We start from the raw sequence: 21,317 nt of genomic DNA, 5'->3' as shown, positions 1-21,317 counted from the left end.
AGACAGACATACAGATAACTAGATAGATAGATAGACAGACAGATACATAGATAGACAGACATACAGATACTGTACATAGATAGACAGACAGACAGACAGGAAGGAAGGAAGATATCATGTCAGACAGACAGGTACTGTACATAGATAGACTGATAGACAGACAGACATACAGATAACAAGATAGATAGACAGACAGATACATAAATAGACAGACAAACAGATACATAAATAGACAGACAAACAGACAGACATACCGTTTCTGATTCTTCTCTCTCACCTTTAAAACGTCTATTTTTATATTTATATATTCTATTATGTTATCCTTAGCAAGTAATTCCTAGTAAATAATACTTCCAGTAGGTACATTTATAAATAGATGTATTTATAAATTTGTATTAATTGATTAAGTTTTTTTTTTTATTATTTTAAACGATGGTTACCGGTGTTGTGTCGAAGTCTGTTCCCCCTATGTTCCCCCTATTTTTCCCTTCAGTGTGGTGTTTTTGTGGCGTTTTTATCACGTTATAGGTTTTATTATTTATATATTTAAAGTTTTAATGGCTACTGAGATGTATATGTGTGCATTTCTGTAATGTATCTGTATTGTTCTTAATGGTAAGTCAATTATTTTTACAGTGTAACATATAGTATATGTTATACATATATGATGTTATGGGGACATCTAGTGGCCATCTGATACATTGACATCCAGAGTCACGTGTGTGTGTGTGTTTTATGATTGAGAGTTAGTTAAATAAAGTTATGATGAAGCAGCAGCTCGTGTTCGGTTGTCTGTCTAAAGAACAGAACATGGTGTCAGAATAAAGCTGATATAAACGAAAAAAAAAGAGGATGGCACAGTTACAGCCACCACCGCCGTTGATTTTGCAAGGAAATCTCTCGGAAAATTGGAAGAACTGGATACAGAGGTTCGAGCTTTTCTCACTAGCAAGCGGAGTGGCAGAAAAGTCTGAGACGGTGCAGTGTGCTACGTTTCTGCACGTGGCGGGGGAAGAGGCCATAAAAGTATGTAATACATTTGATTTCTCAGAAGAGGAGAAAAATAAAATACAAATAATGAAAGACAAGTTTAAAAATTACTGTGAGCCTCGGAAAAATCTACCGTACATCAGACACGTGTTTTTCACGAGATCGCAAGGTCCAGCAGAAACAATCGACATGTACGTCACTGATCTGAAAAGTAAAGCAAAAGACTGTGAGTTTGGTGATCTGCACGATTCATTAATTCGTGATAGGATTGTATGTGGCATTAGAGAGGATCAACTAAAAGGCAGACTTCTAAGGGAAACGGATCTCACATTGGAAAAAGCCATAGACATATGCAGGGCCAGCGAGATCACGTCGAGTCAAATGAAAGCACTCAATGACGAAGTAAATGTACATAAAGTTGAATCTATAAAGCCAAGGAAAAGGGACACCAAATCAGAGCAGACATCAGTGATGAGTAAGGAATGCAGCAGATGCGGCAACAAACACGAGTACAGAAAATGCCCAGCCTACAGGAAAACATGTAAGTCTTGTCAGAAGAAAAATCATTTTGCAAAGATGTGTAAAACCAAAGACCTGCAGAGTCAGAGTAAAAGAATGCATGTGATTGAACAAGATGGTAACATGTTTATTGGTACAGTAACTGTGGAAAAAGAAAGAAATGTAATGTCCATCAACTCAAGTAAAGAGGATGAACAATGGTTTGAAACAATCCAGATAAACAAGAATGATGTAAAAGTGACACTGGATACAGGAGCAGAATGTAATGTTTTGTCAGAAAAAGTGTACAAGTTGCTTAACATACCAGGACGACTGCAGAGGTCAAGCTGCAAACTTGTTACATATTCTGGACACAAGATGGCGCCATTGGGCAAGAGAGCACTGAATTGTGTGTATAAAGGACAGAAATACAAAATCCTGTTTGAAATAATGAAGCATGATGCACCTGCCATTCTAGGACGAGCTGCATGTCAAAGAATGGGCATGATTAAAAGACTGTATGAAATTGAAAAGAGCAGTGACATTCTCAAGGATTTTGAGGATCTGTTTGAAGGATTAGGATGTTTACCCGGGGAACACCACATACAAATTGATCCAAATGTCAGACCAGTTGTGCATGCGCCGAGAAGGATACCTGTAGCTCTGCGAGAGAAAGTGGTTGAAGAACTACAAAGAATGGAGCAGATGGGGGTCATCGCAAAGCAAACTGAGCCAACTGAATGGGTCAACAGCATGGTAACTGTGGTTACATCAAAGAAAATGCGCATTTGTATGGATCCTAAAGATCTCAACTTGGCAATAAAGAGAGAGCATTATCCAATGCTGACTGTAGAAGATGTGGTCTCAAGAATGCCCAATGCAAAGTACTTTTCTGTGCTGGACGCGAATCAAGGGTTTTGGCAGATAAAGCTGGATCATGAAAGTTCAAAGCTTTGCACAATGAACACACCTATTGGACGATACCGTTTTCTAAGGTTACCTTTCGGTATATACTCAGCGTCAGAAGTCTTTCAGAGGTCCATAGCACAAATGATAGAAGGACGGGAAGGTGTGGTAAATATCATTGATGACTTGATGGTGTGGGGAGACTCCATTCAAGAGCATGATGACAGGCTAATAAAGCTGCTGGAATGTGCAAGAAAAAACAATTTGAAGCTCAACAGAAATAAGTGCAAAATAAGAATGACGGAGATCAAATACATAGGACACATTCTGAGTGCTCAAGGAGTTAAGCCTGATGATGAAAAGGTGAGGGCAGTGACTGAAATTCCACCACCAAAAAGCAAGCAGGAACTACAAAGATTTCTTGGAGTATTGCAATATCTGGCAAAGTTCATTCCAAATATGTCTGACATAAGTGCACCTTTGAGGAAATTGTTGGAGAAAGAGACATAGTGGCACTGGGAGGAGGCTCAACAACAAAGTTTTGAAAGACTGAAATATTTGGTTACTCAAAGTCCTACTTTGAAATTCTTTGATGTGAACAAACCAGTCACATTGTCGGTCGATTCCAGTTCAGAAGGAATAGGAGCTGTGATTCTTCAAGAAGGAAGGCCAGTGGCTTATGGCTCGAGAGCTCTGAACGACTGTCAGCGTAGATACGCACAGATTGAAAAAGAGTTGTTAGCCATAGTTTATGGTTGTGAGAAATTTCACCAGTACGTGTACGGAAAGGAAATCACGATTGAAAGTGATCACAAGCCATTAGAGAGTATATTTAAGAAGCCGCTGCATCAGGCTCCTATGAGATTACAAAGAATGCTTCTACGCCTACAGAGATACAATCTGAAGGTGATGTACAAACCTGGTAAGGAGCTGTACATTGCAGATGCTCTAAGTCGGGCATATCTGCGTGAGCAGAAGGAAAATCTGTTGGAAGAGGATCTAGAAGTGAACTGGATAACGTCACAACTTCCCATTACAGAACAGAAACTGGATGCTTTCAAAAAAGCAACAGCTGAGGATGCTGAGATGCAAATGTTGACAAATGCAGTGCTGAATGGATGGGCGAAAAAGCGATCTATGATGCCAAGGTCGATACAGCCATACTGGACATTTCGAGAGGAAATCAGTCATGAAGATGGTCTGTTATTCAAAGCAAATAAGCTCATTGTTCCAAACCAGCTAAGACGGGAAATGATCAACAAAATACACGAGTCACACCTGGGGATTGTCAAATGTAAGGCAAGAGGCAGAGACATTTTGTACTGGCCAGGTATGTCGACACAAATTAAGGATGCAGTATCCAAATGTGCTACCTGCAATGAAAACAGAAACAACAATCAAAAAGAGCCATTGTATCAACATGAAGTACCAGGACGACCTTGGGAAAAAATAGGTACAGACATTTTTTACCATAATGGTTCAGCATTTCTGTTATGTGTGGACTACTTTTCAAAGTACATTGAGGTAAAACTGCTACTGGACACGACAAGCTGTGGAGTCATCAGGGAAATGAAATCCATCTTCGCAAGGCATGGAATTGCAGATATAGTAATATCTGACAATGGACCTCAGTATGCAAGTGCTGAATTTTCAAGTTTTGCAGAGGAATGGGGATTCAAGCATGTGACTTCAAGTCCTGGTTATGCACAGTCTAATGGACAAGCCGAGAGAGCAGTGCAAACTGTGAAAAATCTCTTAAAGAAAGCACAGAGTAGTCAATGTGATCCATACATAGCACTGCTGGAGTACCGTAACACGCCAATGGAAGGGATAGGATTATCACCTGCACAATTACTGATGGGGAGACGTCTCAGGACGAAGCTACCAACATCATCTGCTTTGCTTACCACAGACACAATGTCGCAAGTGCATGAGCAGCTAAAGCAGAGACAGAAGAAACAGAAGCAGTATTATGACAGGATGGCTAAATACTTACCTGATCTGCAACCTGGAGAAGGAATAAGGATGCGAAAGGGGGATTCATGGAAGCCAGCCGTTGTTCTGGACAAGCATGAACAGCCACGTTCTTTTATAGTAAAGACTCCTGATGGAAAGCTGTTCAGACGAAATCGCAGACATTTAAGAAAAACAAACGAAACAGACTCTTCAACATTTGAGAAAAGCGTTGACATGGATACTGATAGTCAGCAGTCAGTTGATGCTTCACAAAACAATGCACTTGACAGTATGGACGTTTCAGATAAAAGAAATGGTAATGAAAGCGTGGAGAAAGAGCAAGCTTATCGTACAAGGTCTGGTAGAATTGTAAAAATACCTGAGAAATACAAAGACTGAGAGTTCATACAATGTTTGTGCATTGTTGGATGTGTAATAAGTTGAAATGCAATAGTTTCTGAGTATAATTGCATGTGTTAAATCGTTTTGTAGATATGCTGAAAATATTTAGTTAATGAAACTCAAATGTTGTGTTTAGAAGTTCTATTCATCTGTATAAAGGAATATACTTAAGAAGAGGGATGTAACATATAGTATATGTTATACATATATGATGTTATGGGGACATCTAGTGGCCATCTGATACATTGACATCCAGAGTCACGTGTGTGTGTGTGTGTTTTATGATTGAGAGTTAGTTAAATAAAGTTATGATGAAGCAGCAGCTCGTGTTCGGTTGTCTGTCTAAAGAACAGAACAACAGTATGAATCATATTATATGTATAATATTTATTTAATTATGTATGCAAACATTACATTTTTAAAACAACCAGTAAAGGAAAAAAAAAAAGAAAAAGACAGGCTATATTTTAAAAGAAATGCCCTAATAGAAAACTGTCAAATGTATGAAATATTTAATAAATTGTATTATAAAATACATGATATTATGCCTTTTTAGTATAACCAATTCAAATCTTTAATCTTTCTAAATGTAACGTGATGAAAACGCTATAAAAGCACTACACTAAAGGGAAACATAGGGGGAACTGAGTTCGACACAACACCGGATTCTGACTCCCTGCGTGTGATTGGTTGATAAGCACAAGGAGGGCGTTACCTAATGACGCACTGGCACTAACCCCGCCCCCACCAGAACTAAACATAGTAGTAAGCCGCGGAATCCAAGGTTCATGTTTCAACACCAGCATCGTGTATTTTCCACTGTACGCCTTCACCATGGTATTTTCTTCACATACATCAGGTAATTGTGTAAGACCTTGACAGTCACACAACACGCCTCGTTTCATTCTCCCGGACAGTCGCTATATATTTAAGCACAGCTCGTGACTTTCAGCATTCTGTAAATACAGCACGACATGCCAGGACTCACGCCGAAAAACTTCTCTTGGATCGAGCCAAAGAAACTCGCCGCGCTGGCTCTGCCTTCAGAACCGGGTCATTATAAGTACCTGGTGGAGAATGGCATCACACACCTGGTATGCTTGTGCGAATCCAAACCTCCGAACTATGACACCTGTCTCGGAATCACCCTGCATCACATCAACATCGTGGATTTCACACCACCCACTCCGAGCCAGATACAGCGATTCCTAGGCATCGTGGAGGAAGCCAATGGCAAAGGACAGGTTAGGACTCACTTTCTAACAACATAGATAACAAGAATAAAGGAAACTACCGATTGAATGTCATCTGTACTCTGGTTCGACTGGTCTGGAGAACGGAACGAGGCGGAAAAATTTTAATCGATTATTGTGCCGCTGAAATCTCGTGACTTCCGCCTTACATAGGAAACCGCCTACCTCCATACAATATTACAGTGTAAAATAAGTGTGCGAAATGATATGTACACTGTGAACATGTTTTTCTCCTGCCTTGCACTGACAGAAATGGTTAACTAGTTAGTTGAAAGGCAAATTTGACTGTACTTGATGATGACAGCATTTAAGGTGCAGTATGTCTGAAACCTCCTTGCAAAAGAATGACATTTGAGTCCACTGTGTGGGGAATGAGTGAACGATTTCGGAAACTGACGTAATAACCTTTTATTAAAGGGAAAGTTCACCCCAAAATAAAATTAGCCCATATTTTACTCACCCTAAAGCCAGGAATATATGTTATGAAAGTTATTAAATAATATTCTTGCTCTTTTCAGCTTTATAATGTAGGTATGTGAGTAACATTTTCAACATGGTTAAATTCTAAAACTAGTTGTGCAGATAGAAAGAGCTTGATAATCCTTTTAAATGACACCAAGTGTCTATGGGTTCAAGAATAACAAAATACTGGTTATTTGAAACTCAAAAGTCATCACTTAAGTTTATTTTGTCCCATTGTTTTCCATTTAGCGAGTGGTAAAACTCCCGTGCGCGTTGTTCAAATTAATTGAAATTTCGTTCACTTGTTGTTTAGCAATTAAAGTAAATGTATATTAAAATTTCAAGAATTTTTAAACTCCGCACATCGCCTGAGGAAATCCGAAGTGGCGTCGAGCGGAACCAAACTGACAGTCGCGGCAGCGGAGTTTGTCACGTACATATAATGGCATTGAATGGTGCCCCATTTTTTAAGCTCCAAAACGGCATCATTCAAAAACTAATCTATAGTTATTAAAATGTTTTCTGAGGTGAAATGTTGGGTTTTTGTAAATTTGGGTCTGAGATCAACCTCCTGACCTCAACTCTCATGAAGACCAGGTCCTCTGGTCCGTTAAATTATTTGAAAATAATGCATATTTATTCAAATTATATTAAATAGTTTAATTCCAAATAATTCAACGGCCCATCGTCAATTATTCCTTACATATTAGAGGACATTAACAATTAACAAAAAATTTCATAGTGTCACCAAAATATCTGTTTTCATGAGTTGTCTTAAAGGGATAGTTCACCCAAAAATGAAAATTCTGTCATTTTCTCATCCTCATGTTGTTTTAAACATGTATGCGTTTTTTTCTGATGAACACAAAAGAAGATATTTTGATAAATGATGGTAAGCACACAGCTGATGGTAACCATTGACTTCCATAGTAGGAAAAACAAATACAATGAAATTCAATGGGTACCATTAACTGTGTGCTTACCATCATTTATCAAAATATTTTCTTTATACAGTTTTAAAACAACATAGAAAACAACAAGAGGATGAGAAGATACATTTTTTGGGTGCACTACCCCTTTAAACCTGGTTTTGGTTTGTTCTTCTCCTCAGAGTGTTGCGGTTCACTGTATGCACGGTCATGGCAGGACTGGGACCATGCTGGCCTGCTATCTTGTGAAAACCAGGAACATTTCAGGTCTGGAAGCCATCAAAGAAGTCCGGCGACTTCGACCGGGGTCGATTGAGACAGAAGAGCAAGAGAAAGCAGTGATAGAGTTTCATCAACACATTCAAGATAGTTTCTGTGTGAACAACATTAACACTCCACCCACATTTAAATCTATATAATCATGTCTGCTGTTGTTAGTAATCTCTGTGGTGAGTCACACACTCAATGAGTTATTAAGAATACACAAAACTATAATCTATATAACAAACCTGCATTGTGTAGCCTGACAACTCTTTATGTATAGCCTATGGACTGGGTGTGTCTGTTTATCCACAAAACATGAATCGGTTCACCTAGGAAACTTAAAAGGGTTGATTCTGCTTTGTCAGTTGTACTTAAAAAACAAAACAACTTGAGTACCAAAACAATCTTTACATAATTACTGGTGCTAGTATTTTGCATTTAATGTGATGGGTCTATTCATTTATTTAAAAGTATAATAATGTAATTTATAGATGATATCGCTGTATGGTTGTGTTTTAAGGTCATTATATATTTATGCATTTGGCAGATGCTTTTATCTAAAGCGACTTACAGTATTGTGCAAAAGTCTTAGGCCACCATGCCACAATTAGATTTGTTGTTTTTGCAATGTTATTGTGATCATATATAATTGTTTCTCAGTCTCTTTAAAGGTGCAATGTGTAAATTTTAGCGGCATCTAGTGGTGAGGTTGGGAATTGCAAACCAAAGGCTCAGTCCACTGCCCACCCCTTGCTTTTAAAATGCATAGAGAAGCTACGGTAGCTGCCACCGAACAAACATGCCATCGTCTGAGATAACTTCGTTAAAAAGTTTGTCCATTAAGGGCTTCTGTAGAAACATGGCGGCACAAAATGGCGACTTCCATGTAAGGGGACCCTCTGTGTTTGTAGATAAAACGCCTAATTCTAAGGTAATAAAAACATAACGAATCATTATAAAAAGGTCTTTATACATCACTGATAATATAGTTTTGTATATTATTTTGCATTTCTGTCAAGAGATCCTTCTAATTACACACTGCAACTTTAATAGAATACATCCAGGAAATGTGTATATAGTACTAAAAACTGTATAAAAATGTAAACTGATGTGTCAAGTTTTAAGGGTAAACTCCCCTTCCACTTGAGCAGTAGCAGGAAACTGCAGGATCTCTTAAACATAAATAAAATTAAATCCTAATTTCTAATTTTAAAGAAATTAGTCTTTTTAATTCATTCTGCTTAAACACTTCTTATCAAAAACATAAACATTAAACACTGTTAAGTCTTTCTCATTACCTAAAAATGCATAAAATAACACTTAATTAAAAAAAATTACTCTCCAAAAGCAGTTGCATGCAAAGCATGCTGGGAAATACAGATCCACGGCCCAGTTAGTAATAGCAACAAAAATCATTCATGTTGTCCCAACATAAAATTATTAAGTGGACTGAACTTGATAAAATTAGGTTGAGATAAAAAAAAAACGGTATTCTTTTTCCAGAACCCACTCTCAAACTAATTGTGTTAACGCAATTAAAAGAAATCAATAAATTATAGTACATATTCATTTTGTGTTAGACTAATTTAATATATACTTATTGCTCTTAATGAGATATTTTCAATTAATTGAACACAATTTTAATGTGTCATTTCTAAGAAGGGCTTGAATCATTTTTTTTAGTGCATTTAGTCCTGATTTTTTTATACATATTTCCTGTATTTTCTGTTTGTATGTTAATAAAATAGATTGAAAAATAAATAAATATCGATGAGATAAAAACTTCTAAAACAACGAGTCTGGTGATGGTGGCCTAAGACTTTTGCACAGTACTGTACAGTGCATCACAAGGTATCCTTTTTTTTTATATGTGTTCCCTGTATTCAAACCCATGACCTGTTGTGCAATGCTTTACCACTGAGCTATAAAGGAGCATACAGTATTTTACCTCTTAAAACAATGCAATATTCATGATTAAATTCATATTTGTAAAAATTATAAATTGCATTAGTGTTTACATTTATGCATTTGGCAACACTTATCCAAAGCGACTTGCAATGCATCATAGGGTATACATTTTAAATCAGTATGTGTGAACCCATGACCTTTCGCACTGCTAATGCAATGCTCTATTACTGAGCAAAAATGTACTTGCCACTTTGTGTATCCATAAAACTACACTGCAAAAAATGACTTTCTTACTTGATATTTTTGTCTTGTTTTCAGTGGAAATATCAAAAAATTCTTAAATTAAGATGCTTTTTCTTGATGAACAAAACGACCCAAGAAAATAAGTCTAGTTTTTACACCAAAATATCTAATTTAAGTGATTTTGTGCATAAAACGAGCTAAATAATCTGCATTTTTCTTAAACAAGTCCAAGAAAAATTCAAGAAAAACTTGCTTACCCCAATGGCAGTTTTTTTGCTTGTTTTGTGCACAGAATCACTTAAATTTGATGTTTTTGGTCTAAAAACTAGACTTGTTTTCTTGGGTCGTTTTGTGCAGGAATTTTAGATATTTTTTACTGAAAACAAGACAAAAATACTAAGAATTTTTTTCTTGAAAATCATGTTTTGCAGTGTATTGATAGCAATAAACACTATTCAGCGCACACCCTTTACACTAGAGATTATAAAGATTTTTCAATTTTATCATATTGTACATCCTTATTTGTAATTGAGCAAACTGCAAGCTCCTTGTAGCAAAAAGTTTCCCAAATAAAGGTGTTAGAAAAACCGAAGTCTTTGATTTTTTTGTAAAATCTGTATTTATTTATGATTTACAAAAGCCTATGTAACAACCATTAAAATGTATTCGTCTTTAACCTAAAATGAAAACACGACCGTGTATATGTGTCAGTTTATGTCTTTCAAAGTGGCAAAAGAAAGGATATTGACATTACCCTTAAATGCATCACTCGAATTTACAAAGTCTGTGTTCTCTGGAAAATTATATACACAGATCTAGACTATGAATGAAAAAATGCAAGTGTTTCAAACAGAGGAGACACAACCAGATCCTCAATTTAAATAAAGGTCTGCAATACTGTAAGCTGTGGGAGCCCATTTAATGCACAATTCAACAGAGGAATATTGGCCTGTACTGTCAAAACAAAGCCATGTTACGGTCAAATTTAAACGGCAGACTGTTCAGATTTATAAATAAAAATTGATCGAATAAATACCTGCTGATCAATAGGCTCCTGCGTCTTATCTCCACAAACCTCTTTATTTAAATCGTCCCTCTTTAACAGTATACTACTATTAAACTTTACCATCGATTTAATTTAATCAAAAACTAAAATGATTTGGAAATTTGACAAAAAAGCTTTCGTGCTCTTGTGGTGAGGCCCAGTAAAGCGATCAGAAAGGTGACTACATTTCCAAAAGAAAAACTGAAATTCACAATGGTGCTACAAAAGCAACAAAAAACATTTGAATGCAGACATGGGGCTTGATGGTAAGGTGCCATCAAGTAAAAGGAAAAACAGCGCAGGAGGATAAACAAAAGTGTTTCGTTCACACACCACCGTTCATCCGTTCAATTACACACCTGGACCAAGAAAATCCCCCGAGAGATGTTACCATTGGCCTATTATATCGCCACTTTCCAAAGGAATAAACGAAATGGAAAGATCATAAAATAACACCATAAAATATCCCACATCACTGCCTATTTTAAAAAATATAAAATGAGCCGAGAATGCATCATTTTCACAAACAAAAATATACCCCCTTCATGTCATTTCAATTTTCTTATTAATATAATTAAAACAATTTACAGTGTTTATTATAATATATCTTTGATATTTTTCGAGGGATTTTACAGAGTGTCTCTTATTGCAGCTAAACGATACTTAACCTTCCAGTTATTCAATAAAACCAAAACGAATGTTTGAAAATGAGAGGGAAGCGCTAACTGGATGTGAATTTTTCCAGGAATGGATCAGATATTGGCAACAAGTCCTGCACGGGCTCTTCGCTACTGTTTAATGTTGAGTTCGTTCTCCAGTTCCATGAGCTTCCGGGAAGCTTTCACTTTGTTCGACACTTCCTTTCCCTGGGAGAAGAGTCTCTGCCGTTCTTTAAAAGTCAGACTCTCTGGGGCTCCACCTATTGTATTTTCCTGATCGGGACTTCTGCAACAAGACACAATGTTTCATTAAAAATTCAAACTTGAAGAACAGATCATTTATTCACTTTAATGCATTATATGTTGCTTTGGGTCACACCCTCATGGGTACATACGGTATACCATACACTATACATAACATACTGCATAATGCTCTTGTGAATGGGAATATCTTTATTCAATGCTTGCACTTAATCTCTGTACAGCGCGTCGTGAATGTGTTAGCATTTAGCCTAGCCCCATTCATTCCTTAGGATCCAAACAGGGATGAATTAAGAAGCCACCAAACACTTTCATTTTCATGAGACTTTTTTAATACCCAATAAATAATTTATAATAGCCTGTTAACATTACCACTTTATAGGCATGGGCAAAAATGTGCCGATTTTGGTTGTGTTCCTTTAAATGCAAATGGGCTGACGAAATGCAAACACTGATCACCATAATGGTGTTTTTTATTGAAACTCAATGGTGCTGTCAATTATTTTCCCCCTCACTACACTAAATGGTGGTGCAGTGGTTAGATACTGGGTTGGTTACTGGGTTTTCCTTTTTCATGTTTTCAAAGTTGATAGAAGCACTGGGGACCCAATTATAGCACTTAAACATGGAAAAAGTCAAATTTTCATGATATATCCGGGTGATTCTCACGAAACCATTGAAACACCACGGCACTAATGATTTTAGCTTAAAGATGTGTAATATAGTAACATTAAAAAGCATCAGAATTAACACAATACTGTGTTATACCTTGCACAATGTGTGATTTCAACATAAGAATTTATAATTGTAAATTTTATCTCATTTTCTGCTGAAATTCTCATTACCGCAATGTGTCCGGCTGTGTTTGAACATGCGTTCTGTTGTAATTTAATCAAATTAACACAAAAATATTAAGAAAAAAAATAAATGGATGTTTTGCTAGACTACTTTAGATGACAGAAAAAATATTTACTGAATATTCATGTATAATAATAATGAAGAAAAATTAGGAAAATGATGTCCATGCCTGATGTTCTCACCCTCCGCAACACTTTGTGAGAACAGTTTAAGCACACATACAGAATTTTAATAAAGTTTGATTTTGAGTGACCAAGCACATGGACCAGTTACTTCAAGATGGCTACCAGGTAAGATCATTTTTTTACAGTTAATTTGAAATATTGTCTTGTCAGAATGCTTACACGACATTTTGATTATCATTACCGCAACAGATGCTTATTAAATGTTAATTTAATTAATAGAAACATAATACTTTGATTTTAAATGCATGCGCAGAATCTCCAAATTATGTTCTTTCAGGTTTGTCATGTCATTTTGAAAATATGTCAGTGTTGATGTTTTCTGACTGTTGCGTTAATGAGATTTTTTAGGACTAATTTTTTAAATTGTTACAAAAAGTGTTAAATGATAAGTAAAAGTTTTTAAATTAATGTTCCCATTTACTCCAGACTTTGTTTTTCAATGTCTGGTGGGAAAAAAAGTAAATTTAAGCAATTTACATTTTCATGCTTGACATTTTTAAAACCAAGTTTTCGTGAGAAACACCCATCCCCTTTAAAGCTCATGGCCTGTATCACAGTATTCTGTGCTGTGCTGGGTTATTTTCAAACCAGCGTTGCGTCAAAAAGGAAAAACCCAACCTGACAAATTTAACCTATGCTGGGTTGTTTTAACCCATTGTTGGATCAAATATAAACATTTACTGGGTTAATTTAACACAACAGTTGGGTTTGTCCCTTTTGTCCCAATGCTGGGTTGAAAATAACCCAGTGTGGAACATTTTCATTTGTGACCTCAGTCATAACGGTCATATTTGGCCGGGACAAAACTATTTGAAAATCTGGAATCTTAGGGTGAAAAACTAAATATTGAGAAATTCGCCTTAGAAACTCATGTTACTAACAATAATTAAAAAAATGAGGACTATCAAAAGATTAATCGTGATTAATCGCATTCAAGATAAAAGTTTGTTTTTTCATGAAATGTGTGTGTGTAGTGTGTAATTATTATATATAAGTATATATAAGTATATAAGTATATATAAGTATATAAGTATATACAAGTATATAAGCATATATATATACATACACATATATACATACATACACACACACACACACACACACACGTATAAATGTAAGAAAAAAATATTAATCGTGATTAATCTTTTGACAGTCCTAAAAATATATATATTTAAGGTGGAACACGATCTTTAATATCCTAATGGTTTTTGACCCATACAATGTATTGTTGACTGCAAAACTGAAAACAAACCAAGTAAGATTTTTGTTTTCTATGTGTAGAAAACTATGTGTTTACCACACCCAAAGCTTTAAGCTCGACTCATGATTTATGTTTGTAGAGGCTTACAGAAATGATTCAACCCAAACAGACCATCAACTTTGTTTTAAATGTAATCATACAAAAACAGTTCTGGTTCTCAGAAATGTTTCAGATGCATGAGTGTGCTTCTCACCCTTTCGTCCACTTCTCTCGCGGATCCTTGTAAACCTCTCCCGATCCTAGTCCTGTTGTGTTTCCAGTGTATGAATTAAATCCTGTTTAATGTTGTCAAATGGTAAAAACAATGAGCATTTCTGGAGAAAATACATTCTTGAACATTTCAAGAGCGAGAGGAAGGTTACAAAAATCTCAACTGCAAAGCTTCTGGGCTTGTAATGGTGGAATCGCTTTAAACACATCAGAAAAGATGCAACATGAATCACATTTTACGTTCATAATGTGATGTATTTTAAATTAGAGTTTGTTTCCAACCATAACCTTTGCCCAAATACTTTTGCATTTTAACCCTTTCACAGACCAAAAGCTGAAGAGCAGGAAGAAAGCTTGTTAAGTTAGTAAAAAAGCATTCGAAAGCACATGGTCTGTGGATGACAGGTCGAAGGTGGAGGTCGCTTAAAAGCTCTTCAACAGGCTTTAACCCCGACTCCCACCTCTGACCTACCGCAGGCGTCTCCTACGTGGCTCACTTGTCCGTGTGTCTGTCAGGATGTGAGGGACATCTACACTAAACCTGTGATCGTCAGTTTTGTTATCAAGGTTGTGCTCCTAACCAGGAGAGGTGCAAGAGCACAACCGTTATCCAAATGCATGTTGATTGTTTTATCGCTTGAATGGAATGAGTTTGGACCAGAGGGAGAGAGACAAACACATTGACATGTGAACCAAATAAAACCTTCTCTACTGGCGATGACCAAGTACCGCAGGGGCAAAAAGTGCATCGTGGAAGATAAACATGTCGAGTAATCGCAGGAACAAATGTATTTATATGATTAGTCGATTAATCGGAAAATAATCGCTCGATTAATCGATTATAAAAATAATCGTTAGTTGCAGCCCTAGTCATTTTGCTCATCATAGATGAGTTTTAAGGGATAAACTGATTACAGGATGACTTTAACTAATATGCAAATTCATCAGTTTTCTTCTACCATGTTAGAGTCGTTCTGTTATATAGCCATTGGCAATACATTTTGCACTTTTTGCTCACAGAGACCTGGCAGTAGAGAAGGTAATGGGAGGGCGGTGGATTCATAGGGATGCTAAGAAATCCACACAATCTGATGTGAGAGAAAGCAGGGGAGGGTGGGCGGGGCCAAGCAAATGATAATGTCAAACATATATATATATATAAAGACAAACCGGACAGCAGACAAACAAAAGATATAAATGAGACCTACAACACAGCTGAAACCAAGGATAAAATCACTACCGCGTGAACACAGAGGCTCTGTTGCGAAACATAGTGAGCTGCCTACACGGAGTACACTACATAGGCAGCAACTCTGCATGCCACACAACTTCAAGAAAGTGTGATGTTAAAATTTTACTATATGTAGCTATAAAAGTGATATTTATAATCTGTGTTTGTCTACCATCTGTATTGAATTTTATTAAGCATATTGCAATGCATCATGGGATTGCTGTTTATTTTGGCCAAACAAGGCATCTTAGAAGAAAGGATAATGTTGTTGCCTATATTTTAGGGTTAGTGTTTTTCAAAATTGTAATATGTTCTTACCTCAACCTAGACAAACCAATACATACCCAGTGTTTCCGCTATATACATTCTACCGTGGCGGGCCGCCGCGCATAAAACATCCCCGCCACGCCTGCGGTTGTGGATAGAAGGGATACAGCAAACGAAATCTCGCCAGATGAGCACTGTTTTATCCTAATCCTTCACCCAAACCCAACTCTAAACACAAAATTCACACGATTGTAGGATGTATTTGTATCTTATTTAGCCAGACTAGAGCCGCTGTTTTCATCCTAATAATCCTACCTCCAAATCTTTTCGGCATTTGCTGTATCCCTTCTAGACAAAACCCACGGCGCAGCTCGCAAAATAAAGCTACCGAAATGTCCGACCTGCCAGACTGGCTGTCTTAGAAATAAATTATTTTCTGGATTCGCGTTCACTCGTTTATAAATAAATCTCCTAAAATATCATAATTTCCTCCCTGGGTTTAGTTTCATGCACAAATAAATTTAAATCAACAGAGGATGATTAGGCTACGTCTCTGTTTTGAGAAATAATAATAAAATAAATAAGCCTATACGAAATATGCTACACTTAAATAATTATTAAATTGACAAAACGAATAAAAAAGTATTTGAGTTTGTTCTTTTTTGTGACTCTCTAAAACCAAAGCAGCAGATCGAAGGCACGTCATGTTTTTAATGATTTTAAATAAGCACAAGCTTTTCTCCTTATTGTGAGTTTACACAAATAAAAATACATAATTTGAAGTTTCGAATGTTGTTTTACTTGTATCTTTATGACTATAAATTTAGGGTAATTTAAGGTGCAAGGTAATCACGCATATGATGTTCACCGGCGCATATACACGGACGCAGCGCAGGGCTGCGAGAAAAGACATGATTAAACTTTCGATTTAACATATTAGGAGTTTTTTGGACATTCATTTGTAATCACTGTACTCATATAATCAACTTATCAGGTCATTAGTTATTCAGAATATAGACTACAAGCGCAGCGCGCTGCTGACCGCTCAGCTGTCAATCTTCCGTTCTTCGACACTCACATTAGGTTACACATTAAATGATAAGATATTTGTCCAAAAACAAAAATCTAAATACTGAATACTGCTCATATGCGACTGAAAGACATTAATAGTCGAATCTGTTTGTAAGGAAACTTACATTATTCCCGTGGGAAGAGAAGAACGTTGGTAATAAAACTTGAGGCAGACTGTGAGACTGTTTTATCTGTTTTCAGACGAAACAGCAGGGTCGGGGTACCTGCGGGTGAACCGCATAATATTGGATGTAACGGGTGTAATAATAGGCTATTCACGTGTCATTTGCGTTGTAGATGCAGGTCGGGACTCAATAGACAAGAGTAAAATGCGGGTCTAACATCCAAGACCAAAATTCGACTCGTTTAAAATGGCCCCGTGCTTTGTGTTTAAGATCTGTCTGAAGACCGTTAAAGGTTTCTATTCAACTGCGCGATTTGCGTGAGACCGGGTCGGGTGTGGAATAAAATTGCTGCTGATGATGTCGGATAACTGGTCGGGTGTTCGGTCAATCACAGCGGTGCGGATTATCAAACAGGACTGTGCGTGACTTTGCAACAGGGAACTGTAATGCTAAACACGAGCACGAACTTGCATGCACACTACATTAAAACTACAATGAAATATCCCAACTAGCTATATAACGTATTTTTAAGAAAATATGGTTTAGATCAAACATACAAAAGCAATATGATATAAATATAAGGAAAATTAAATGACAGCATGAAAATGATAAAAAAAAAAACATGTTAGTTTACTGTAGCCTATATTCTACATAAAAAAAATAATGTACATTAATAATCATCATGGGCGCCCCCTGCCGCCACAGCTGGAAAAAATCCTAGAGGAAACACTGCATACCTATCTTTTTTCTATGTGCAGCGCTTCTTGAATGTGCCAGCATCCAGCCCAGCCCCGTCCATTCTTATGGCCCCAAACAAAAGTTTTATTTTGTGCCACCATTCTTACTCTTGTAACTACTCATCTAACAGTCTTTAAATAGGGAAAACATGGAAGTGTTTGGTGGTTTCTAAATTCATCCCTGTTTGGATCCTAAGGAATGAATGGGGCTAGGCCAAATGCCAACACATTCACGACGCGCCGCACAAAGATTAAGTGCACGCATTGAAAAAAAATAGGTATGTATCCATTCATCCAAGTTGAGGCAAGGACATAGTAAAATATTCAAAAACGGTGATGTTTTCCTTTAAGACCCTTACAGACATTAGGAGTTTGTCTATGACGCCTTAAAATGTTGGTTAGGTAGGCAGCTCATTAGGTTTAGGAACAGGACCTAAAATAAAGAAAATAATCAAAAGTATGTATACAGTGCTGTCACAATATCACTAGTGTTTTGCTGAAAGGCTGTTTGATTGGACAGATTTCTGGGTTCATGAGGGGCTTCAGCAGTGTTGCAGACATGATTATGTTGGATTTGAGATGAGTACAGCAGCAAAGCAGCAGCGAATTTAAGCAGCAGATTCAAGACTTGAAGCGTTTCAGTCAGTCAGAGCCGGAGGAATGCCGTGCTGGATAGCCTTTCACGTCGATTAATGCAAAGTTAGTCATTAGGTTTTCAAAAAGCGCAAATGCAATTGTAATCACAACAGGCCGCGATGGCATTAAGTGGGGCAAGCTTGGTGCAGGTTACATGCAAGGTACACTGGGCATCTTAGTGAAACTGGGTTGAATTGCTTTTTTGTGCATGACTGTTTAAAAGTTTCGGAAAACTACCCTGAATACATGTAGTACTTTGTGTGAACAGTACATAAAAAAGTAAAAAAATGATAAGTAATGTTATATTATATGATGTTAAAATATACACATAATTATTTAATTGAATGGACGTTTGGTGTCCAAATTGCTTAAACTGAATAACTAGGCTGAATTAAATGCATTGACACATATATAAATGAACAATAGAGGGCGCTAAACACAATATTAAAACCGAGATTGCGTTTCCTGTGCAAAACCACACTTTAAACAGTCAAGCACAAAAGAAAGTGCCTCATCCGACAGATCTCGTCCCCTTTGCCAAGTGTAAACAGGACTGAGGAGAGGTGCGGGGTTCAGCCCACCACTGCATGTGACAAGAAGCCAGTGTCTCGTTCCCTGAGCCAGTAATGGACGACCAGGCGTCGAGCTGCTGAGGCCCGGGCCTACCCCAAAGCAAATCACACACACATGAAACGGCCGGCAACACCAACAGTACTCGGACTGATTTTGGACCACACGGTGAATCACGGAGTCTACCGATTGCCTCTATGGCGCTAGGATGATTCGAGGAAGAGGAATCGGGGGGAAAAACAAGGTGATCGAAAACAAAACCAAATTATCAAAAAATTAAATTTGCTACTTAAAATGAGATAGGAACAGGAATTGATTGGCTATGGTACTACGTAACTGATTACAGATAGAAAGGTAGAGGAAATACGGAAAAACGAAGATGGATTTCTTCGTTGGAAAACATACATGAACAAACACAAAAAATAACGAATGAACCAATGGAAGAGAGGTGGGCCGAATCGAGGCCCTCCCTCTTTCCGCGGCGTCTCTACCTTTCGATTGGATGAAGCCAGGTTTGGTGGGAGGGGGAGGGGGCTGCCCTGTCTTTGAAACGGTACTGTTGGCATTGGCCGAAGCGGGCAGCTGGAATGAGTTGGACAGAAAGATGCCGTCCGAGACAGGGCGGGGCTTGCGTGCGGTGGGCGGCGGCTGGGGCTTTTGGGCCGGTGGAAGATCACCGTAGGACTTCCGGGTAGCGGAGAGCTTAACCTGACCTGCTAGGCCTGGGTCATCCTCCTCGTCCTCGTCATCGTTGTACGAGACAAACTTGGCAGTGTATATGGTGTCGGGGGAGGCGACCTGGGTTTTGAGGTAGGAGGTGTTTCTCTGGGGAGGGGGTGGGGGGGCGCTGTTGCTGTTGTTAGTGGCGGGGGCAGCTGCGGGTGAAGGGGGCTGGTAGTCCCGAGGGAGGGGGGGTCTGTACAGACCAGGGTCGTCTGGCGTCAACAGCTTGCGCTCGGCTTCGTCGTGTTGCCGGCGCCGCTCCGCCTCCAGGCGGGTGTAGTATTCCTCCTCCTGTCTCCTCTAAGGGGGGAACATGGGAAGAGCTGGTTAGAGCTGCCTTTGCTAATCTATAATGCTGTCCTTGAAAGGCCTGGGTCAAACCAATGTAGTGAACCAATGTATGTTTACCCTGAATTTGGGAGGAAGCTGATGTGATATTCAAAGTAACACAACATGCTTCTGAATGAGCTAACATTTTAAAATTAAGGGATGCCACAAAAGAACCATTTTTGGATGTATGGCTCCATAAAATCCAAAAAATGGTTCTTCTATGGCATCACTGTTAACGTTTTTCAATGATAAAGTAAGCCAGCAGGTCTACAGTGTTTAATATTTTGTTGCATTTCCTTTAGTGTACACCAGGGGGCGACGCAGACACTGGAATAAAAGGACCGGAATACATCATACTGCTACAAGTTCCCATATTTAAGGTCTTGGCTGGCATTTCGGTGGTTTAGTTCTGGAAGCAACACCCGGAGGCTGACTGCTCTGGTCTCTACGCATCGAACCCGTGGGTAAGCGTGCAGTGGAAATGTCCCATATGAGACAGCATGTGGAGGCAAACACAGATGAGCGAGTTCAATCTGTGACGGCCTCCGCCAAACCGAGGCGGGCCCATTTCCAACAGCACTTCCAAGCAATGTCGTATGGAATGGCAATGGCCTTCCAACAAAACGCTGGGTGGTGTGTAAAAATCTGACGTGATCTCATGCAGTTCTTTATAGAGGTGGGGATACAAACACAGGAGAGGGGATGTTGTGAAGACATGCAGTTGGACATCGCAGCCGGGCGCTAAAATTACCAGTGGTCTGAAAATGACGCACGGGTACAGACAGACACACAAATAAAATTGAATGGTCACACAGTGGGACAATAATTTGGTCACATGGAGAATGTAGATTCAGACCACTGGTAAGTTGACGACCCGCTGAGGCATTTCACAATTGTGGAAAATGCAACACATGAGCGTTAAACAAAACACATAGCTCAGAGAAATCCCAGATGGGGATTAAATGCATTTACATTATGTCTGTTTGTTACAGATTTAATGTCATTTATGGCTATATTTATAGTCAAGTTTAATATAATAATATATAATGCTTACACTTTTAAAAATAAATGTGACCCTGGACCACAAAACCAGTCAATAAGGGTAATTTTTTTAAATTTAGGCCAATATTTGGCCGAAATACAACTGTTTAAAAATCTGGAATCTGAGGGTGCAAAATTTTTAAAATATTGAGAAAATCGGCTTTAGAGTTGTCAAAATGAAGACCTTAGCAACACATTACTAATGATAAATACTTATATATATATTTACAGTAGTAAATGTACAAAATATCTTTATGAAACACGATCTTTACTTAATATCCAAATGATTTTTGGCA

The 21,317-nt window shown here is 37.9% G+C and overlaps 2 protein-coding genes across 25 annotated transcripts in view; one reads left to right on the top strand and one right to left on the bottom strand.

The window, feature by feature from the left end:
• The first annotated feature begins 5,479 nt into the window (after positions 1-5,479).
• Positions 5,480-10,530, top strand: dusp23a (dual specificity phosphatase 23a). Its single transcript, XM_055186706.2, has 3 exons — positions 5,480-5,611; positions 5,721-5,996; positions 7,579-10,530. The coding sequence occupies exons 2-3, from the start codon at positions 5,727-5,729 to the stop codon at positions 7,813-7,815; spliced, it is 507 nt and encodes a 168-aa protein (XP_055042681.2). The 5' UTR covers positions 5,480-5,611; positions 5,721-5,726; the 3' UTR covers positions 7,816-10,530.
• A 1,108-nt stretch (positions 10,531-11,638) lies between these two features.
• The window catches only part of afdna (afadin, adherens junction formation factor a), a 143,690-nt gene continuing 134,011 nt past the window's right edge, over positions 11,639-21,317 (bottom strand). For 8 of the 24 annotated variants that reach the window (XM_055186681.2, XM_055186684.2, XM_055186687.2 and 5 more), the window contains 3 exons: positions 19,419-19,950; positions 14,274-14,355; positions 11,639-11,801 (listed from right to left, as the gene is read on the bottom strand). In XM_055186681.2, coding sequence (XP_055042656.1) covers positions 11,645-11,801; positions 14,274-14,355; positions 19,419-19,950 — 771 coding nt within the window. In that variant the 3' untranslated portion in view covers positions 11,639-11,644. The remainder of the gene's footprint in view (positions 11,802-14,273; positions 14,356-19,418; positions 19,951-21,317) is intronic. The other 16 variants (XM_055186691.2, XM_073856345.1, XM_073856342.1 and 13 more) reach the window with 7 other exon arrangements.

The sequence above is a fragment of the Misgurnus anguillicaudatus genome, chromosome 18 (genome assembly GCF_027580225.2).
Source record: "Misgurnus anguillicaudatus chromosome 18, ASM2758022v2, whole genome shotgun sequence".
Classification (NCBI taxonomy): domain Eukaryota; kingdom Metazoa; phylum Chordata; class Actinopteri; order Cypriniformes; family Cobitidae; genus Misgurnus; species Misgurnus anguillicaudatus.
This window is presented reverse-complemented; position numbering and strand designations above follow the sequence as displayed.

Bases quoted from the DNA above. Each gene is read 5' to 3' on its own strand.
- dusp23a (XM_055186706.2), top strand. From the start codon at position 5,727: ATGCCAGGACTCACGCCGAAAAACTTCTCTTGGATCGAGCCAAAGAAA. The intron at 5,997-7,578 runs GTTAGGACTCAC...TCTTCTCCTCAG, and splicing joins AAGCCAATGGCAAAGGACAG to AGTGTTGCGGTTCACTGTAT.